This window comes from Hyperolius riggenbachi, chromosome 5, assembly GCF_040937935.1.
Source record: "Hyperolius riggenbachi isolate aHypRig1 chromosome 5, aHypRig1.pri, whole genome shotgun sequence".
In the NCBI taxonomy this organism is placed as follows: domain Eukaryota; kingdom Metazoa; phylum Chordata; class Amphibia; order Anura; family Hyperoliidae; genus Hyperolius; species Hyperolius riggenbachi.
Window position 1 is genome coordinate 58,318,939 of NC_090650.1, and position 21,574 is coordinate 58,340,512.

General features: G+C 44.8%; 1 protein-coding gene across 27 annotated transcripts in view; it reads left to right on the forward strand.

Annotated features, from left to right (window-relative positions):
• Positions 1-21,574, forward strand: part of PARD3 (par-3 family cell polarity regulator) — a 771,876-nt gene that overhangs the window by 441,678 nt on the left and 308,624 nt on the right. For 20 of the 27 annotated variants that reach the window (XM_068235737.1, XM_068235761.1, XM_068235764.1 and 17 more), the window contains 2 exons: positions 7,357-7,546; positions 16,689-16,846. In XM_068235737.1, coding sequence (XP_068091838.1) covers positions 7,357-7,546; positions 16,689-16,846 — 348 coding nt within the window. The remainder of the gene's footprint in view (positions 1-7,356; positions 7,547-16,688; positions 16,847-21,574) is intronic. The other 7 variants (XM_068235760.1, XM_068235739.1, XM_068235754.1 and 4 more) reach the window with 1 other exon arrangement.

The following is a 21,574-nucleotide window of genomic DNA, read 5'->3' on the forward strand; positions in this document are numbered from 1 at the left end:
TAGTGACAAAAGTAACATATGAAATGTATAGCAAATCCCCATACACAAAAGAGTGAGAGGGCCCTGCCCTTGTGAGCTTACAATCTAAAGCAATATGGGAGATAAGAGGTGGGATAGTATACAGTAAGCATACCTGGAGACAGTGTGTTTCAGGATATCTAGTAGGAATGCAAATTGGCCTCAGGTCATTGGGAGAATGGCCTAAGGTAGAACGTAGGCTTGTCTGAAATAGTGAGTTTTGAGGGAGCGTTTAAAGCTACCAAAGGTTGGAGAGTGACAGATGTGTTGTGGAAGGGCATTCCAAAGAAGGGGTGAAGCACGCACGAAATTGGTCGAATTGCCCAATTTGAAAGCATAACTAGATTTCCATATCTTCTAATGACCGAGGCACCATCTGCTGCTCATAGGTTTATTTAGCAATCCAGCATCAACAAGACCTTACTGCAAAGACAAAATGAGATATCAGCCTAACAGTGTTTTTGCAGGGATATCCGCTTCCTCAGAGACCGCAGTATACTCAGGAAGGGGTATCCCTGCAAAACTGCTCTGTTTGGCATCTCATTGTGTCTTTACTGTAATGTTGGTGCCTGATTGCAAATAAACCTTTAAGCAGGGGATGGTGCCTAAGCTACTCTCTCATTGGAACATATTGAATTGTATCTTCCAGTGCACAACACTGGGTAGCAACTACAGTATTACTGGTCTCTAGTGTCTTTAGTGCCAACCTGATTTGTCCAACTGGACGACCTAGATTTCCAATAACGCAGTCTAGAAGCGGTTTAGGATAGTAGTATTATTTTGGAAAGTGAGTAGATTACTGTAAGTTGCTGAACATACAGTATAATATTATTATTTAGTATTTATATAGCGCCGACAACTTCCACGGCGCTTTATGAGAATCTGTGAAATGCACAGCAGGCATTTATCTTGTGCAAGAACTACTACTTTTTAACAAAACCGGTTTATGCTTTAAAGTACCCCTGAACTGGGCTTTGCTGAACATGCTTTTAATTCTGTTTTATCTGTGGTGACATACCTCACAGCACCATCCTTACCCTCCAGCGCCTCTCCCCGTGGCCCAGCCATAATGTTCATCTGAGCAGAATGTATATTATGTGCGAAGAGGAAGTGGCAGGTACCCCTCCTCTCTCCCTGTCCTCGCCACTTGTGGTTCCTGATTTACTGTTACTGCACACAGCGTGTAGTTGTGGAGATTTAACTCGGAATAATAGTGTACTAATATAGCTTTTATTTACACTATCGTTTTGACCTCAGTTTCCACAAGCCCATGCACGTTGCAGCTCTCCTGCATGCTGTGTGCAGCAACAGTATATCAAGAACCATAAGCCGTGAGTGAAGGACGAAGTTTCTAAAGACAGACAAAGAGGTGGAACTGCCACTTCCTCCCTGCCTATAATAGACGTTCTGCTCAGTTTGAAGGGAAATCTTGTGCTTTTGGATACCAGAGGTGGCTGTGCGGACAGTGGCTGGTTTATTGCTGTTATCTGCTCCTTTTATGCCTGGCTGTATGGCATGCTTGTAGGAAAACAGGAGAGAGGAGGAGGAGCGCTCCATCGTGTAAAACGATTATTGCAAAAAATGTGCAAATACAAGTTGCACTTACTGGATTAAAAACGTGATGAGCCTGTCATTTTGAGCTCCGTTTCCCGCCATAACAGGCGGGTTACTATTGCTACCCTAATTACTTCTGGTACTCTTTTGAGTTCCCGGATAGTATATATAAACCCGTGTGCGTGCTGGAAGACGTTACCTGATGAAGGCGAGGATTCACCGAAATGCGTTGTAACGCTGCAAGCATATGGACATTGGAAGCACAGACTTCCGCAGGCCATCTGGGTACAGACTTCCGCAGGCCACGGCGATCGAGTAGGCCACACCCCTGAGGTCACCAGGATTGGGCTGTTGCCCAAAACTACAGGCTTATCACGTTTTTTTAATCCAGAAAGTGCATCTTTGTATTTGCGTATTTTTTGTAATAACTTTTTTAGTATGGAGCGCTCCTCCTACTCTCTCTTCTGTTCTGCTATTTAATATTACGGCTGAGCAGAGCAAGGGCCACAGGGGGACGCTGGAGAGTGAGGATGATGCACCACAGATAAAACAGGATTCAAAGTATGTTCAGCGACACCCAGTTCAGGGGTACTTTAAGTAACATTCTATTAAATAATTATTTAACAAAAGTGCCTGGACTTTGGCTTTAACGGATTAGTTTTTCTTGCAGATCTCCTGTAATTGTTTTGAGATGAGAAACTGTAGAAAATATTAGAGGATTGGGGTTATAATAGAAATTAGTCAATTTATTAAATCATTTAATCCTACATTTTAAAGTTTGTTTCTAGCCAAACAATGGAGGTTTATTGGCTAAATGAATGGAAAAAGTAATTTAAAAAACAAATGACAATATAACTGGCTGTATGCGTTTGCTTCACGGGGGAGATCTATGCATGTCCATCTCATGAGGGTTTAGCGTAAATGAAATTAGAATCCCTGTATGTGAATTCTTAAGCCCACCATTTAATGTTGGAGGATAAAGCAATAGATTATGTTGTGTTCCAATTTTCACCAATAAATCCATTCATCACATTCTATTCCTTTGTGCATCCTGTACAGGAGACTTGATAAATACCCATTTGCACAGTGATATTATAAAGCTGCACTGTTCGCATAGTCTGGACTGTCTCAGAGGCTAGAGCTTTATGCATGTAGGTGATGGGATGACCTCACACTGATAGCCTCTGAGACCACTGCTCTTTCCTATTCCTCTATTTCCATATCCATTAATGGCAGCTTATGTAGTTGAATAAATCTCCATCCATTGAAAGAAGATGGAGAAATATTATGTGCATGAGTTTACACATCTCTCAGAACCATTATATAATTGGGTTGTAAAGGAGTACCTGCTTTTTTGGCTTGTCTACTCAGTTCAGAACACATAACAAACATTCCACTGTGATGAGCCTGGCAGCAGTAAAGATGTTGCAACCTGTGATAATTTAAAGGGACTCTAAACAGACGTCAAAAATGGAATACTGAACTTAACTGGGCCTTTCTCCTGCCCCGTATAGCCAGTGTGTTTCCTCAGCATCTTCTGGGTCCCCTCTGTTCTCCTGTTGGCGGCTCCGTTGGCTGCGCTACCTGGCCGGGAGTCGTAAGCAACTGCCTCTCAAACACGTGCCCATCGCATGAGCATTCTCAAAAGAACGAACCTCACAGCAATGGGCGTGGCCTTGCATGTGCAAAGGGCTGGATTTAGGCCAAGGCCTCTTAGGCCATGGCCTAGGGCACCACAGGAGCAAGGGCACCCAAGCAGCAGGCTAAACTGGTGCAGCGTTTGCAGGGAGATCAGGCGAGCGCCTGATCTCCCTGCTGCCAGCCGGCTGTGCAGCAGCCACGATGATCTCTGTGCACATTGGAGTTGTGGCGGGCAGCTATGGACTTGGGCAGCATTGGAGACGGGAAGAGGAAGCTTCTGCACTGGAGATGAGTGGAGAAGTGAGTGACACTGATGGCTGCTGCGGTGTGGAGGCGAGCGATACTGAAAGAAGGGGAGTGGGAAAGGGAGGAATTAAGAGAGTCAACAGGCTGCCTATACTGGAGGGAAAGAGTGGAGAGATCATTTGGCTACTAATGCTGGAGGGGGGGGGGGGGGGGTCCTCCGGCTACCTATACTAGGGAGGGTTCATCTGGCTACCTATACTAGGGAGGGTTCATCTGGCTACCTATACAGGAGGGAATGGGATAGGTGTCCTCTTGCAACCTATACTGAAGGGGGGCGCCTACTGACATTGGCCTTGGGCGGTAAAGAGTACAAATCCGGCCCTAACATGCGCAGCTGCAAATGACACCTGGACAGGTTGCTGCTAACAGAGCAGCCAGTGCGAGAATGGAGAGATCCCAAAAGAGGCAGAGGGACCTCACGGGCTATGGGAGGCTGGAGGAAGCCCCACGTTAAGTTTAGTACTCTATTTTTGGCATATGCTAAGGTATCCTTTAAGAATGTAAATCTGGGTGAAGAAAGATTTCACAATGGGAAAACATTGATTAAATAATGTATAAATTAATACTTTAAAATATACGCAATCATTGTTACGTTCAATAAAGTTCCTCTTTAACAATGGATCCATCATGCTTATTAGAGACAGCAAGAGACCCTGGGGTAAGCCAAGAGAGTAAGATAACACACTTACAGAAGTAGAGGGAGGCCTCTGGATCCTGTACAGGCTTCCTGTGTTGTCCTTGCTGCTCATCCGAACATCGGGGCCATGCTCCTCTTCTGGCATGAGCACGACTGCGCCATCGCAGTAGCACAGAGCCGCTTGTGCTTATTGCACATGTGACTCATTCTCGCGTAGACACAGTACAGCTGCACTCATGCCTGAAGAAGTGCATGGACCCAATCTTCGGATTGGCCGTGCTCGGCAACGGTGGACCGATACAGTGTACAAAGACTCTATAGCAGTGCTCCCCACCCCTGTCCTCAAGGCCCACCAACAGCGCATGTTTTGTGGAAATCCAGAGAGGTAATTAAACAGCTCTGATGAGACACTGATTACCCCACCTGTGCATGTTTGTGGTTTTCTGCAAAACATGTACTGTTGGTGGACCTTGAGGACAGGGCTGTGGAACTATGCTCTATAAGCAGGGGTCCCCAACCACCGGGCCGTGACCCACTGACGGTCCGTTGGCAGTCTCCTACCGGGCCGCGGCGTGTCTGGCCTCTCACCCCTCCCCCTGCGGCCACCGCTCCTGTTACCTTATGAGCGGCGGCCGCTTCCTTCCTTATAGTCCCTCAGGCGCCGCTCTCCTCTTATCGGCAGCATCTTACAACAGCGCGTATTGCGACTGCTGTAAGGAAGGGAAGGAGGCTTCCTGTAGCGGCGATATGCATCGCGCCGTTACCATGGGAACCGCTGACGCGCTTCCTTCCCTCCTTACAGCAGTCGCAATACGCGCTGCTGTAAGATGCTGCCGATAAGAGGAGAGCGGCGCCTAGGGGACTATAAGGAAGGAAGCGGCCGCCGCTCATAAGGTAACAGGCGCGCGGCCGTTTGGGGAGAGGGGCACTACCTACACACCCACCCATACTAGGGCGCTACACTGGGCACTCACCTAGCTATACTGGGGCGCCATACTGGGGAACTATACTAGCCATACTGGGGCGCTATACTGGGGCAAAATACTAGCTATATTGGGGCACTATACTGGCTGTACTGGGCACTGTACTAGCTATACTGGGGCACTATACTGGCTGTACTGGGCACTGTACTAGCTATACTGGGGCACTATACTGGCTGTACTGTGCACTGTACTAGCTATACTGGGGCACTATACTGGCTGTACTGGGCACTGTACTAGCTATACTGGGGCACTATACTGGCTGTACTGGGCACTGTACTAGCTATACTGGGGCACTATACTGGCTGTACTGGGCACTGTACTAGCTATACTGGGGCACTATACTGGCTGTACTGGGGCACTATACTGGCTGTACTGGGGCACTATACTAGCTATACTGGGGCACCATACTGGCTGTACTGGGCACTATACTAGCTATACTGGGGCACTATACTGGCTATACTGGGGCAACTATACTAGCCATACTGGGGCAACTAAACCCCCCCCCCCCCCCCCCCCCCGGTCCCCAGAGAAAATTTTGGTCAGAAAGCGGTCCCCGAGCCGGAAAAGGTCGGGGACCCCTGCTCTATAGCATACATGCCAAACTCCAGCACGCGGGACAAATCTGGCCCTCAGAGCCCTTAAATTTGGCCCCCAAGTGGTTTCCCCACTTTGCATTATATTTGGCCCACTCTAGACCACCAGGGAAGCTATATTGGAGGTGAAGCCCCTAAATCACCAGAGAAGCCATAAGGGGAGGTAGGGGGAAAACACTAAACACTAGTTAACTGTATAGGGGATGGTGGAGAACCACTAGACGCGAGGGAACTATAAAGGTATTGGAGAGTAGCCATTATATAACAGGGAACTTTATAAGGTAAGAAGGTGGCCAGTAGACATTGAGGTCGGCCCGCGATTTGGTCCCAGTGTTCAATTTCAGCCCACTTTGTATTTGAGTTAGACACCCCTGCTCTATAGGAACCAGAGGCTTTCCTCTTCTTAGGTAAGTATGTGTTTTTGTATCTGAGGATCATTCACCTCTGGTACACTTAAAGGACCACTCCAGCGAAGAAGTAAGCAGTTAAAACCAGTTCATCTCTTCATAGGGGATTCTTAGGCTCTTTCACATTAGGGCAGACTTTCTGCGTTAACGCAAACGGAAGCCGTTTGCGTTAACCAAGGTAAGATGAAAGTCCATAGACTTTCATTTTACCTTTCACACTCGACGCTGCGTTTCGATGCGTTGCGGTTCCGACGCACCCGGGCGCAGTTTTTCCTCCAACGCACCCGCGAGCCGGCGGTTTCCGTCGGGTTTAATTACCAGCTACCACCGCTGATTGCGTCGCACCGCAGATAGCCGACGACACACCGCAGGCAGACAACGCGTGCAGGAGAACGGCTCCTGTTCGCGTTGTCTGATGTGAAAGAGCCCTCAGGGATTTTCTTTGTTTTCAAAAGCATCACCTGAATGGCAGTTTAACTGCCGAGATAGTAAGATACCAGCCAGCCTCCCTTGCACACTATTTTAGCAGTTAGACTTAGCAACTACCCTTAAGGAAACGCTTTTAAAAACAAAGAAAACACTTAGAATCCCCATGAGGAAATGGACTAGTCCAAAACCTGTCGGTTCTGTCAAATTTTGACTGCTTCCTATTTTTTGCTACAGTGGTCCTTTAAATGAGGATACTGAAGCCCGGGGCCTTCATCAATTCTATACCGTGCACAAGATATTCACTCACCTCTGCATATCGCTTACCAAAATAGTACTGGTGGCAGCTGTGGTTAATGGACTGCCATGGTCAATGAGAGTGAGAACTGGTTAGTATGTATTGCTGTGCTTTTTCCTTTGGTTGGAATAAGCCATTTCCTACCTAGCCATGCTGTAATCATTACTCTGACAACAGCTTTGCTGCCCTTAGGCTGCCTAAATGTAGACTAGCATTTACAAATTTTTAAGCATATACCGTAGCTGGAAAGCGGCAAACGTTCAAAGCTTAAACAAGGTAGATAAACTTGGCCTCCCAGGAATCGTTTCAGCGTGTTAGACACAATAAAAGGCTGATGTTTTCTTCTTTGTAAAAACAAAACAAGGGGGGGAAAATGCAAAACTTTCACTGGCTGCTGTGAAGAGACAGAACAGTTCTTCGGGGAAAAAGAAGTTTTCTCTGGAAGAGCTTAGTCAAGCTTTCTGTCATGTAATGCTGTGTCTGCTCTCTGCAGGTAAATATCAGCTTTCCCCGACGGTGAATATGCCTCAAGACGACACTGTGATCATCGAAGATGACCGAGCCCCAGCCTTGCCTTCCCAGCTCTCCGACCAATCCTCTTCCAGCTCGCACGACGACATGGGGTGTGTAACGGACTCTGCGGGAGCCTGGCCCAAGACTGTCACTAGTGAGTCCACAGAGAGGTGAGTCACTGCTGTTACTCTGCAACTTCATTTCACTTCAGCAGCCTCTGCCTGAAGTCTATATTCATGTTTTTTTTCATTGTTATGGCTCCGTGTATGAACAGTTTGATTTGTTTTGGTTCTTCCACCGATATCTCCACTATAACTCGTCTGAGTTATAGTAAACCTATGACAGTGTGAAGGTGAGTTAAATTTAGATGCTTACCTCAGTAGTGGGACACCTCTGGATGGAATATGTATTCTGGCGCCACATGTTGAATTGGGTGTTGGGTGATACTGATGGTGAAAATATCGGATATGTAAGATTAGCAATACTTTACTACTGACTAAACCTGGTCCTTTATTCTATCATTAGGCCCTCCTATGCCTAACATTAATACCCCCTCCCCCACTCATGCCAGATAGTAAGCCATCTCCTGATGATTACTGCTATCCCTCATTTTAATTCCCAACGCTTTACCAGATGCTCCCACCCCGCTATTGACCACCTGAAGCAGCGCTCAAACTGCTTCGCTTTGCATAGTCCAGAGGCTTCTCATATCACTAGGGCTGTGGACTCGGAGTCGGAGCAATTTTGGGTGCCTGGAGTCAGTCGGTAAAAAATGCACTGACTCCGACTCCTAATGAATTTAAACTGTAATTAAATAGAAAATATGATAAAATGTTCTATTTCTCAGATAATAGTCATCATAAATAATTTATACATACAGTAATAGCTGTGCTTAGTCCACAAAAATGATATAAACCAATCAAAATTAGTTACTTGTGCTGCTTCAATAAAGCAGTCCTCGTATTTTTAAAGTCAGATATACACATCTGATTGTGACTGTATATATGATGTGTACACAGGAATCTCATATATACTAAATAACATCTATGCTGTAAGTATAAAGCCTGATGTGTAGCCGTGTCACTAATAGAGATGGTCAATGAGATGGAAATAATTCTGCGTTGATTCTGATTTATGCAAATGTATGTTCCGACTCTTTGCTCATGGAATCAAATTATTTGATATGTAAAAATTTGGTTTGGTGAGTACGAATTAAATGGTACCTGAGAATGATGAAAAGAAAAGTTTTATACATACCTAGGGCTCCTTCCAGCCCCCTTCAGGCTAATCAGTTCCTTGCTGTCCACCTCCACCACCTGGATCTTCTGCTATGAGTCCTGGTAATTCAGACAGTCAGCGCAGTCCGGCCGCATGCTGCTTCCACAGCCAGGAGCGTTCTGCACCTGCGCAACAGTGCTGCGCTGGTGTAGTACTCCCGGCGGCGGAGTGTGTGCATGCGCACTACGCCAGACTGGCTCAAGTACCTGGACTCATAGCAGAAGATCCAGGTGGCGGAGGAGGACAACGAGGGACTGATTAGCCTGAAGGGGGCTGGAGGAAGCCCCAGGTATGTATAAAACTTTAATTTCATCTGTCTCAGGTTTACTTTGTTACACAGTAGTACTATACTCTACATATGCACTCCCCACAGAGCTGCAGGGAATCCACTGGGAATGTTGTGCGCCTTGAACACAGAGGTGTTGTCTATCACCCATAAACCAGGTTCAGATTGTGCATGAAGAATGTGTAATAGAGGAGAGGAAGAATCTCCTTATTCCCCTGCAGAGTACCTGCACGTCACTCTTACATGTACCCACAGTCACATTGCCTAGCGCCTGATAGATGTTCTTTGTTCCGGTCTGTACCTTTTACAAGTACTCTTACCAAGGACTAGTTTTAGTCTATGAATAAGGCCCCGTTCACATTGTACGCGTTCCCGTCCGCGTTTCGGGAACGCGTGCAGGAGGCCGACACGCACGACATCAGACAGTGCATAGAGTGATGTTCACACTGCATGCGTTCCGGACCTGTTCCGGACCTTTCAGTGAATGGGATCAGCCACGCAACGCACAGAGACGCACATGACGTGCGTTCCTGTGCATTGTGTTCTGACCGGAACGCGCCTGCGTTCTGTGATGTGAACGGGGCCTTAAGGGAATAAATATGGCATATGTATGTCTACATATCCTTCTCACTTCAAAATTCCTAAGCGTTGGCAGTTAAGAGACGAATTTCACGTTACATACTTTCAATCAACAAGATTGTAATATGCAAATTAGAGGAGTCTGAGTCGGTGGAATCCTAAACTGAGGAGTCGGAGTCGGTGGATTTTTGTACCGACTCCACAGCCCTGCATATCACCATTGTTGCCCATTGCCCTCTTCTTCTTTTCTCCTTGCTCGTAGCCATACATATAAGAGCACATCCGTGGTAATGTCCTCACATGCCCAGTAGATTGAAGTGCTGTCGGACTCGGAGCCCAGCGAGGAGAAGAAGCAGTGGTGACAGCGGGGACTCGCACAGGCTGGATCAGGTAATGTATTGCCGCTAGCGTCGGTTGTCGGCCATTCGAACGCCGCTATCGACACACTCCCGACCCGCCGGCGATCGAGCTAAATCCTTCACACGGAAAGATCGACGTGAACGATCGATCTCGGACGGAAATCGATCGTTCGGTCAGCGTTTGCGCAGCGATTTCACAGCCGATTCGATCACAGGGAAAATCAGTAAGTGTATGGGCCCCTTAAAGTGTCTATAAGGATTTAGTCTTGAGGGATCGATCTGAAGGTTGAATGCGGTGGCCATCTTATTAGTGTATGGTCAGCTTTACTCCCTACCCTATCTCTTGTTTCCTTCCTGTTCAATTACATTGCAAGTCACCAAGGGCAGGATTTTCTCACCTGCTGCTTTGGTTAACCACTTAAAGAGACACTGAAGCGGAAAAAAAAATATGATATAATGAATTGGTTGTGTACTATGAATAATTACTAGAAGATTAGCAGCAAAGAAAATATTCTCATATTTTTATTTTCAGGTATATAGTGTTTTTTCTAACATTGCATCATTCTATAATATGTGCAGATTACACAACATTCAGCATTCAAAATGAGTCTTTCAGAGCAGTCTGTGCACTAATGACCTCTCCTCTGGCAGAGAAAAAGAAAACAGTTGAGATAATAAGTCAGATAACAGCCCTCTCCATGACTAAACGTAGTCGGAGAGTTAATGGCTTGTTTGCATAGAGATAACAACTGGATTTTCTTAACTCTTCCTGTACTGGAAACAATTAGACTGATGTATCTGATCTTAATGTTTTATTTCTTAGCTGTACTACACATAAAAATCATAATATCATAATTTTTTTTTTCGCTTCAGTGTCTCTTTAAGGACCGCAGTGTTAAACCCCCCTAAAGATCAGGCCATTTTTCACTAAATAGGCCACTGCAGCTTTAAGGTCTCGCTGCAGGGCTGCACAACACAACACACAAGTGATTCCCCCCCCCCCCCTTTTCTCCCCACCAACAGAGCTTTCTGCTGGTGGGGTCTGATTGCTCCCTCAGTGTTTGTTTATTTTTTTTATATAAATATTTATTTCATTATTTTATAAATTTTGCCTTTTTTATTATTTTTCTACCCATCTCTCCCTCCCCCTGTCAGCAAATCATAGCGATCGGCTGTCATGGGCTTCAGCCTATGACAGCGGATCGCTCCTGTCTCCCCCAGGAGGACAGCCGTGTCACACGGCTGTCCCCAGTACATCGCTGCTGTAGATCGCATTGCTGTACATAGTAAATAGACGGCGGTTTCGTTGTCTAACAGTCTCAGAGCGGCGATCGCTGCTGGGAGACTGATGGCAGAGCGGAGCTCCGTCATGCAAGCGGAGATGTGCGCACATTGGCGCGTGCGCTCTCCTGCAAAACAGGACTTTAGGCGGTCCTGGGGCTGCCACTCCGTCCGCGCCAATTGGCGTGGAGCGATCCTGTAGAAGTTTTAGAGAACAATTGAAGTGAGAAAAATATGGAGGCTGCCAGTTGCCTGGCAGTCCTGCTGATCTATTTGGCTGCAGTAGTGTCTGAATAACACACTAGAAACAAGCCTGTGGCTTATCCTGTCAGATCTGACAATCATGTCAGAAACACCTGATCTGCTTCATGCTTGTTCAGGGTCTCTGGCTAAAAGTGTTATAGGGCAGATGGTCAGCAAGGCTGCCAGGCAACTGGTATTGCTTAAGGAAATATGGCAGCTTTCATATCCCTCTTGTTACAGTTGTCCTTTAATTGCTGCCGTGTCTTACACCCGTCTTTGTACTTCACCACGGAACATGACGTTGCCGTATAAATCCTCCATAACGTGCACTTACCATTTTTTTATTTTTTTTGCTTCGCTTTTTTTGCTCTGCTTAGCGATGGTAAATCCAATGTATATTATGTGTAAAATCCTGCATAACCTGGGCCTGTCAGATACTCCTGCTTAGCGATAGTATAGCCATGTATATTATGGGTAAATCCTGCATAACCTGGGCCTGTCATATACTCCTGCTTAGTGATGGTATAGCAATGCATATTATGGGTAAATGCCACATAACCTGGGCCTGTCAGATACTGCTTCTTAGCTATAGTATAGCCATGTATATTATGGTTATATCCTGCATAACCTGGGCCTGTCAGATACTGCTGCTTAGGGATGGTATAGCCATGTATATTATGGGTAAATCTCAGATAACCTGGGCCTGTCATATACTGCTACTTAGCGATGGTATAGCCATGCATATTATGGGTAAATCCCACATAACCTGGGCCTGTCATATACTGCTACTTAGGGATGGTATAGCCATGCATATTATGGGTAAGTCTCAGATAACCTGGGCCTGTCATATACTGCTGCTTAGCGATGGTATACCATGCATATTATGGGTAAATCCTGCATATCCTGGACCTGTCAGATACTGTTGCTTAGTGATGGTATAGCCATGCATATTATGGGTAAATCCCGCATAACCTGGGCCTGTCAGATACTGCTGCCTAATGAAACCTGAAGAGATGAACAGCAACTAGAATTTGATCTTCATTAAACAGTCTGAAGACTACAGTCCTCTCGGTGTAATTGGGGAATTATGCATTAATTTGCAAGCCTAGTAATTATGTACATCAATAAGCAAAATAAACCTCTCGGTGGAGCCACCTCCTCAGGCTGTGGTGATAATTAACACAGGCGGTGAGAATTATTATATGCCGCTTCTGCAGTTGGGCCTTCTCCTGAGCATGCTTTCAGTACATCAGCAAGATTGCTGTGGAACAAGGAGAGCTGAGCACTTTCCCCACACGGCTCGTGTCAGCTAATCCTGGAGGCCGTACGGAGAAGAGGTGGCCGTCCTCCCGTGTCTCTCCTGCCGCCATGAGGCACGACAGATCCAGCAGAGATTGGCAGCTCCAGATGACAGAATCCCTCACTGACAGGGGAGTTGTGCGCAGATCCAGCACCTCATCGCTTTCTAAGCCTCATTCATCCATCTGGATCACTCTTATTGCAGCTTGTGTAACTAAAGTGCTGTGAAAGCAGGGCTTCAGGCAGATGACTAAATACAAAAGGCTGTATCACCTGTATTTAAACAGGAACTTCACCAAAAGAGAATAGTAAGGGGAAAGTAATCATTGCAAAGTAAGAAGTTTAAAAAAATTGATCAAGAAATAATTTGTTCATGGTGTTTGATCCACTGTAAACCTGCTGGTCATCATCTAACAACGTTTTATTTATATATATATATATATATATATATATATATATATATATATATATATATATATATATATATATATATATATATATATATATATATAATAGATAGAGAGAGAGAGATTTCAAACCTGGGCTAAAGTTCCTCTTGAAAGGATAAGTGTACTTGTAATATAATTCCAAATATGGACAATCAGTTCTGTAACTACAAAATGCCAGGAAACTCCTGAAAAAACCTCAAGGGAGCCCGGTTGAGGCAGGGAACACACTTGACTGTTTTCATTCGCGCTTTATGCACAGAAAAACTGAGAACTCATGTTAATCAATGGGCTAGTTCACACAAATATTTTGTTTGCGCGCAGAAAAAAAACCTGACATTCTGCATGATGATTCTGCACATTTTGTCAGTTTTCTGTATCAATGACATTAGCTGCTGTGAAAAAACGCACACGTTTTCCTGCATAGAGACACACTTGGTGTGCAGAAAAAGTATGCAGAAAAACGCGTGCGGAAAACTGAAAGTGTGTTCCCTGCCTGTGAAAGCCTTACAGAGACCATCATTCCTTCCATGGATTTGTAATCGGCATCCTGGCACCTGTTGGTACACTCAAACTCCTGCCGATAACTGTTACTGGGGGCTCCACCTACGCCCCATTTAGTGAGAAGTTTGGGCGCATGTTGCCTGGACTCAAGGGGAGGGTACTTCCAATCCAGTTGCCCCCTGCTTATTTATACCCTTTGAGTAGAAGGAAGACTCTGACTTTTCTTCTCATCTGCCCTGGAGTGCCCAAATAGGTGGAATAGATAATAGCCCACAAAGGGTGAATAGTAATCAACTCAGTAGGAGTGTCCTTGATCTGGAGGAGTTCTGGAAACGGGCACACCGGCTGCATAACCAGGACACTGGGGTACTAAAATGTACTTGGACATTATTTCCGCTAATGTGGGCTTTTTACCTTGCATGGGGTGTGGTGTAGCAGATATCCATAAAAGCTTAAAGTGGACCTGAACTCTTGCACAAGACAGAAGGTAAACCTAGATAATTGCACCCTGTATACAGAGAGTTTAGCCTGTCTAATCCCCCCTCACCTGTGTCTAATCACAAGCTGTAATTTGAACGCTCAGCTGTGTCAGCTGGCTGCCTCAGCAGAGCAGCTAATTCGTAAACACAGGATGTAAACCCAATGTCTGCTTTCATAAAAGCAGGAAGTAGACACACTGCAGACTTATTGCAGGAATTATATCAGCTATAACAAGTAAATGTTTTTATTTAAAGGTTATTACACTGTTGCTTATCTTTTAGAACAGAAAGGAAGTTCTGAGTTCAGGTCCACTTTAAGAAGCATTACATACATTTCAAAGCCTCTTGTATAGAAAGCTGCACGTTGTCCTTTAATGGCTGCGAGTGTTTTTTTCCCCCCTTCTGTGCAGATTATCATGTAGCTGTCTCCTAATAAAGCAATTTCAAAGCTAATGTCACAGGCTTTGATTAAAGGTCACAGCGATAGTGCCATCTTAATTAGCCTTCGCACCCCTCACAGCATAGTGAATCATATACTGGCACCAGCCAAGGCCTGACCATGTGACCTCCTCCCTTCCTATGCAAAGCCTGCTCATTACAGAGCTGGGCTCATTAGGAGCAGAGCCGTGCAGCGCAGGCCGAGCGGTGCAATTTCCTGCAGTCAGAGGGCTGGTGGGTTGCGGGCAGCCCAATGGCTCGGAGGCAGGGACTTGGCGCGGTCGCCATGGACATACGGGGGTTACACAAACAAGCCTGGCAGCTGTTCTGCATCACAGAGGGAAGTGTAGGCTGTCCAGCCTGACATTATCTCACTAATCCTTCATGAAAATATTATGAAAACAAAGCGCGCAATAAGAAGGGATTAATATCAGGAATGTTAATAATATGCAGGGTCACCGGGTGGCCCCGCTGAGGGGACGCAGGCCTGATGAAACCTGATAAATATTGTAATCATTGGACGGAAGAGGGATGGATGTGCTGCTGGGACGTGGCTTAATGACAGAGCTCAGTAATAGGAAGGAAGGTGACATTCAGGAGGCTTCAGGAATGTTTGTGTTACAGATCACATCCGGAGTGGCACTTTAAATCATCCCATTAAACGCCTGTTTGTAAATTCAATTTTCAGCGTTCTTTTACAGTTCCAAGTTCAACTATTTCTTCCTGTGATTCATTTGATTACAGCTATCCCTTTAGCTATAGAGGCTGATCATGTAATGAGATGTGCATAATCAGAGGTTACCTTCAATGAATGCTGCATGCCGGGCAGGCAGTGTGTTCAGGAGATATAGGCAGCTGAAGTCCTGTGTGGATTTCAGGTTCTTCCTGTAGCCCCCAGTCCTTAGCCTCCCAGAGCTTCTGTTTAAAGTGGACCTACTGGTAAACTCTTGCACAGGACAGAAGGAAAACCGAGAGATGCACCTTGTGTGTGTTTAGTGAGTTTAGCCTGTCTAATTCCCCCTCATCTGTGACTAATCACAACTGTAATTTGATCTCTCAGCTAAATTGTAAACACAGTATGTTAACCATATGTCTGCTTCCATCAAAGCAGGAAGTAGACACACTCCAGATTTATTGGATTTGTATCCGCTGTACTAAAGAGATGTTTCTCTTTAAAGGTAATTATGCTGTTACTTATCTTTTAGAGCAGAGCGGAAGTTCTGAGTTAAGGTCTGCTTAAAAGTAAACAAAAGTCAAACCTGTGTAGAGGAAAGGTTCTGGATCCTATACAGCCTTCACTGTCCTGTCACGGTGTTCTCATTCCAGAGCAATAACCCCTGTTGCACGTATTCAGCCAACTGGTTGAATATGCCTTTGGCAGCACCTGTGGCTCCAGGGGCACATGACCAGGGCCGCGCATGTGCAGTAGTCCCTGACTACCGAGGCTTACAGTGGGAGAACAAAGTGGCCTGGAAGGACACAGGGGTCCTTCCATGGACTACAGGGGGCTGGAGGAAGCCCTGGAAAGTGTAAATCCTGGTTTTGTTCGTTGCAGGTTTACTCACTAAGGATGTTGGATCTAGAAAAGGGAAAAAAATTACCATAGCAATAGCTGGCACTTATGTATAATCTGAACTAGTGCCATAGCTACCAACTGCCCCTCTTTTGGAGGGACAGTCCCTCTTTCCTCTTCATTTGTCCCTCTTTCAGGACTTTGTCCCTCTTTTTTGTGTAAATCTATGTATTTCTCTACTGAAAATGTGTTTAATTTGCTCTAAACTTTATTCCCATCCTTTGAATTGATATATTTCTTATTTTAAAATGTGACCATGAAGGAAAATGAACCAGAATAGAAAGGACAAGTGTGGTTTGAATTATAAAAAAAATATTTTTATTAGGAAATCTTTATGGTATGCATGACTAGGGATGCGTCGGGGGTGTTATCAGGGGTGTGGCAGGGGCGTGGTTTAAGTGTCCCACTTTCTCATCTCAAAAAGTTGGGAGGTAGGCTAGTGCTGATTAATCAGATAAGAGAACAAGTATTCTTCCTATATTGCTGTATTCAGTTTGGTTATGTCTGCGTAGTTTGAGTTGCTTATTTTTTTTTTTCTTGCCCTCAGCACTTTGAGCCCAGACATGGACCCGTCATTGGCCTTCCAAAGAGAGGGCTTTGGACGCCAGAGCATGTCGGAGAAACGCACAAAGCAGTTTGGAGATGCCACCCAACTGGATTTTGTAAAAACACGAAAATCCAAGAGCATGGATTTAGGTAACAAAAGTGTGTATTCCTCACTTATAATTTGTGTCCCCTTTGCGCTCACAGATGTTCTTACTGCAAATATTTGATGTAAGGAAGCCCATGTGGTAAGGCAGTGCAGACAGCAGTGATGACTATAAGTGCTATTACTTCATGGACATATGAGTATAAACCTTCTCTGAGCTGATCTGACTTCTGCTAACTGATGCAAGGTCTATTGACATGGGTTACAGCTGTCCACTCCAAAACATTTACCCTGTACAGCATTTTTCATTGTGTCTGGGTGGAAATGCGAGAGAAGCCACACTGTGTACAAACTGTTTTTCTTCCCTCTTTAGAGAATCCCTAAACGAGCAAGAGAATAATGCTGGCAGGTGCAGAACTACACATTTTGGGACCTCCCCAGCAAAACTTTGATCCGACCCTCCAGTTGTCACACCCCCTTCTGTTGCCTCCCATTAGTGACTCTCATAGCCGGTTGGCCCATCAGAAAACAAGTGTAGCCATCATGATCTTTAGACCCACAACAAGTGTGGCTTTAAAAAACACTGTTGATGAGGGTGGACCCCTGTATGGGAGGCAGGCAGCGTTAGAAGTTGGGGCCCCATACAGCTCTGGCCTTTCTGTAGCAGCAGGGGCTGCTTCCTATAGTTATCCCCCTGAATGCATTCCAGGCCTTCTGGACTTCATTGACTGTAATTCTTCTGGATCTAAAAGGAAGCTGGTTAAGGAGTGAATTAGTACTCAAAGAAGATGGAGAATAACCACTGTTATTTTTGTAAAGACCAATTACTTTAAAGCAACCTGGGACTTAATACTTTAAAAGGAACCTGAAGTGAGAGGGATATGGAGACTGCCATGTATATTTGCTTTTAAACAATACCAGTCGCCTGGCAGCCCTACTGATCTTTCATGCTTCAGTAATGTCTGCATCACACACCTGAAACAAGCATGCTGCTAATCTTGTCAGAAACATCTGATCAGCATACTTGTTCAGGGTCTATGGCTAAATGTATTAGCGGCAGAGGATCAGTAGGATAGCCAGGCAATATGCATTGTTTAAAAGGAAATAAATCTGTCTCGTTATCCCTCTCGCTTAAGGTTCCCTTTAAAGTTTTCCATTTCTCCCCATTTTATTCACACAGCTGGCAGCACCATAAAGTGTCAGCTGTTATAGGTAATCCTCTCTGTTACGCTGCTGTTCTTTGGATTGCTGCACTCTCTGACTGTGAGCAGAATGCAATTCCTTCCCAGCATGACATGCATTGTCTAAAGTCTGGTTGCCGGACCTGAGCATGGTCACATGACGGTAGGTACAGCTATGCAAATCCTGATACCCCTAACGTTTTGACATGTGCATAGCAGAGTTTAGGATCTGTCTGGTGTATGGGGGGGGGGGGGGGGGGGCCTTTGGGGTCAGCCACAGCCGCCACCTAATGAAGCTGGCTGTGCAATATCCAAAGAGAAATAGTTTTAACCTCTATTTTATTTTAATAGAAGACTTTGTCACTAAGGATCCTTTTCTAGTGTAGATGGGCTGCAGGACCTGCTCAGACACCTTTATTTATCGATAATCCATTCACTTCAGGAAGCTCCAGCTCATTATACAGATGGTGATTGTTAAGGTCCTCTGGATGTTAATTGGCTGGAGCTTGTTGCCTGGAAATTGTTTGGATATTTCTTGCAAGAATTTGCATATCCTAATGATGGAACACCCTCTACAATACAAAGAACATGTCCAAATGATCTTTCTTTGGACATGCACTGCCTGTTTAAATGAGAGCCTTCACAGGCAGCAATGTAATGGGGGAGAAGGATGGAAGCACTTTACACTTTAAAGAGCACTTTAAAATGTGCCCATGTTGGGGATGATCAATGAGATGCTCTTAATTCAAAGATGATGGAAATTTTATGTTCATTCCATACATTTATGCTGCTTGAAAAAGGACCAGCAGCTTCTGGATTGTGCCATTTTTAAGCAGCATAAATTGACCATAAAATTTGCACCAATTTGGAATTCGTAGCATGCTATTTAACCTTCCCCATATCATATATCTGATCCTGATATATAGCTTTGTTCCCAACATCTGCAGGTATAGGATCTTTCCAGAGCTCTGTTATTTCTGCTTAAGATACACCTGAACTGAGAGGGATGGAGGCTGCCATAATTATTTCCTTTTAAACAATACCAGTTGACTGGCAGTCCTGCTGATTTCTTTGGCATCAGTGGTGTCTGAATCACACACCTAATTATTATTATTTATTTAGTATTTACTAAATATTTATCTGGCCCTCAAAGGAGCTAATCTAGTTGCTACCATTATAGTCCTATGTCCATCATAGTCTTAAGTAATCTGTATGTTTTTGGGGTGTCTGAGAAAACTAGAGTGCCTGGAGGAAACCCACACAAACAGGGAGAATGTACAAACTCCTTACAGATAGTGCACTTGGAGACCCAGCACTGCAAGACAGTGTTATCCACTATGCCACTATGCTGCCCATAATCTAGTCAGACTTGAGTCAGAGGCAAATGATCAATAGGACAGATAGGCAATCTGCATTGTTTAAAAGGAACTTAAAGGATACCACAACTGACATGTGGCATAATGAGATAGACATGGGTATGTACAGTGCCTAGCACACAAATAACTATGCTGTGTTCCTTTTTTTCTTTCTCTGCCTGAAAGAGGTAAATATCAGGTATGTAAGTGGCTGACTCAGTCCTGACTCAGACAGGAAGTGACTACAGTGTGACCCTCACTGATAAGAATTTCCCCCTTTTTTATCTCTTTCTTGCTCTCAGAAGCCATTTTCTTCTAGGAAAGTGTTTTATAGTTGGAATTTCTTATCAGTGAAGGTCACACTGTAGTCACTTCCTGTCTGAGTCAGGACTGAGTCAGCCACTTACATACCTGATATTTAACTCTTTCAGGCAGAGAAAGAAAAAAAGGAACACAGCATAGTTATTTGTGTGCTAGGCACTGTACATACCCATGTCTATCTCATTATGCCACATGTCAGTTGTGGTATCCTTTAACATGTCGGCCTCTATATCCCTCTCATTCCAGATGTCCTTTAAAGCGGATCCGAGATGAAAAACTAACTATAACAAGTAACTTGTCTATATATCTTACCTAAAGTTTAGGTAGTTTACACAGCAATTCTAGCTGCAAACAGCTTAAACAGAATATGATTTTCTTCCTGTGATACAATGACAGCAGCCATGTTCTGTTTGTAAACCTTACACAGAGGCAGGCTTATCTGCATCTTGAGCACTTAGCCTGTGAAAACCTAATTCCCCCCTCCTCCTCCCTCCTCCCATCTGCCTTTGAAATCTCTGGCTAATAACACCTCCCCCTCCTCCTGCCCAGACTGAGCTCCCATAAGCCCTTGCTACTGTCTGAAAATGCCAAGGCACTCTGAAAAGCTGTGGGCCGAGGCTTGTTTTGTTTATAGGGAATTAGAGTATTAAAACAAAAACAAAAAAGTATTTGGCTTGAGGAATGCCCTATAAACTATATGAAAGGAACACTATTATGCAATGAGTAAACATTTATCTCGGATCCACTTTAAGCTAGCCATACACAGATTCAGTTGATTTGACTATTCGATGAAGGGTATCGAAAATCACAATGGGTGACAAAGATCATTCTGTGTCAATGAAGATAAAATATGCATTTAGTTTTATAATAACTTTAATCCTGTTATAGAATCAAATCATTCTCATTTAAAGTTTGGTTTGTAACAAGTGTCGCTGCCTATAGGCAAGCTTTGGTAACAGTGCCTCTGCTGGTTAAAAAGGCGACATTGCGTTCTGTTTTATGGAATAGAACAGCTTCTTGGAAAAAAAACATTTTTTCCCTTTTTAGATTATAAACAGGTAAACTTTTTTTTACAGCCAAAGCACAAACCTAATCAGTCCCTCCATCTATGATGAGAGAATTGCTCCTTGCTGGCATCAAACACGCACCTTGAAGTCATGTCACTTTCTCATCTGCCTTTATACAGTGTCTTGATGTTTATTTTTTTGTTTAATCTCCGCAAGCCCATTATCGCTAAAACAGCAGAGGCTCCGATATCCAATGACAGCTGTTGGCATTGCCTAAAAGATAATTCCTTAAAATTCTAATTAAAATTCCACCAATCTAATAATTCCATCATCGCGGTGTCTTGTATCTGCACACAGCCCGGCCCCGGTATCTGGAATGTTAATGCGGTTTATAAGGTGCTACCATGCTGAAGGCTGCCGGCTATGGCTGCCTTCTCGCTATCTAGCTTCTATAAAACCGAGATAGGGATTTATTCCTCCTGACAAGTTCATAGATAAAAGCACTCAGCGGTTTCCTTTCTCACTCTGCAGCTAGATTCATTCTCTAAATACCATTTTATTTGTGATGTGGCAGGGCGGGCGGGGCCGACAGGACGTGAGGCGGTTGTTGCGAGCATTAGCCGAGCGTGTGACGTCTGCTGTGTGTGTTGTGATAAGCAGATACTAGGACTTATTGGAAAGGTCACTGTTTCCCAGAGCGCAGCTGATGAATGGATCGCGGCTCCAGCGGCTGAATTACAGGAGGCCTAATATCACCCGTTACAGCCACCTGCTCCTTGTAAGGGAATCTGTCACAGAGCAGCAGGCCTGTGGGAATAGGCTCTGTTTGAAGCACTTCTGCTCTGACACAGGTGTCGTGCACTGGTTCTTAGGCCTGGAACCCATTAGAGCGTTTTTTGAGCGTTTTCAATCGCTAGGGT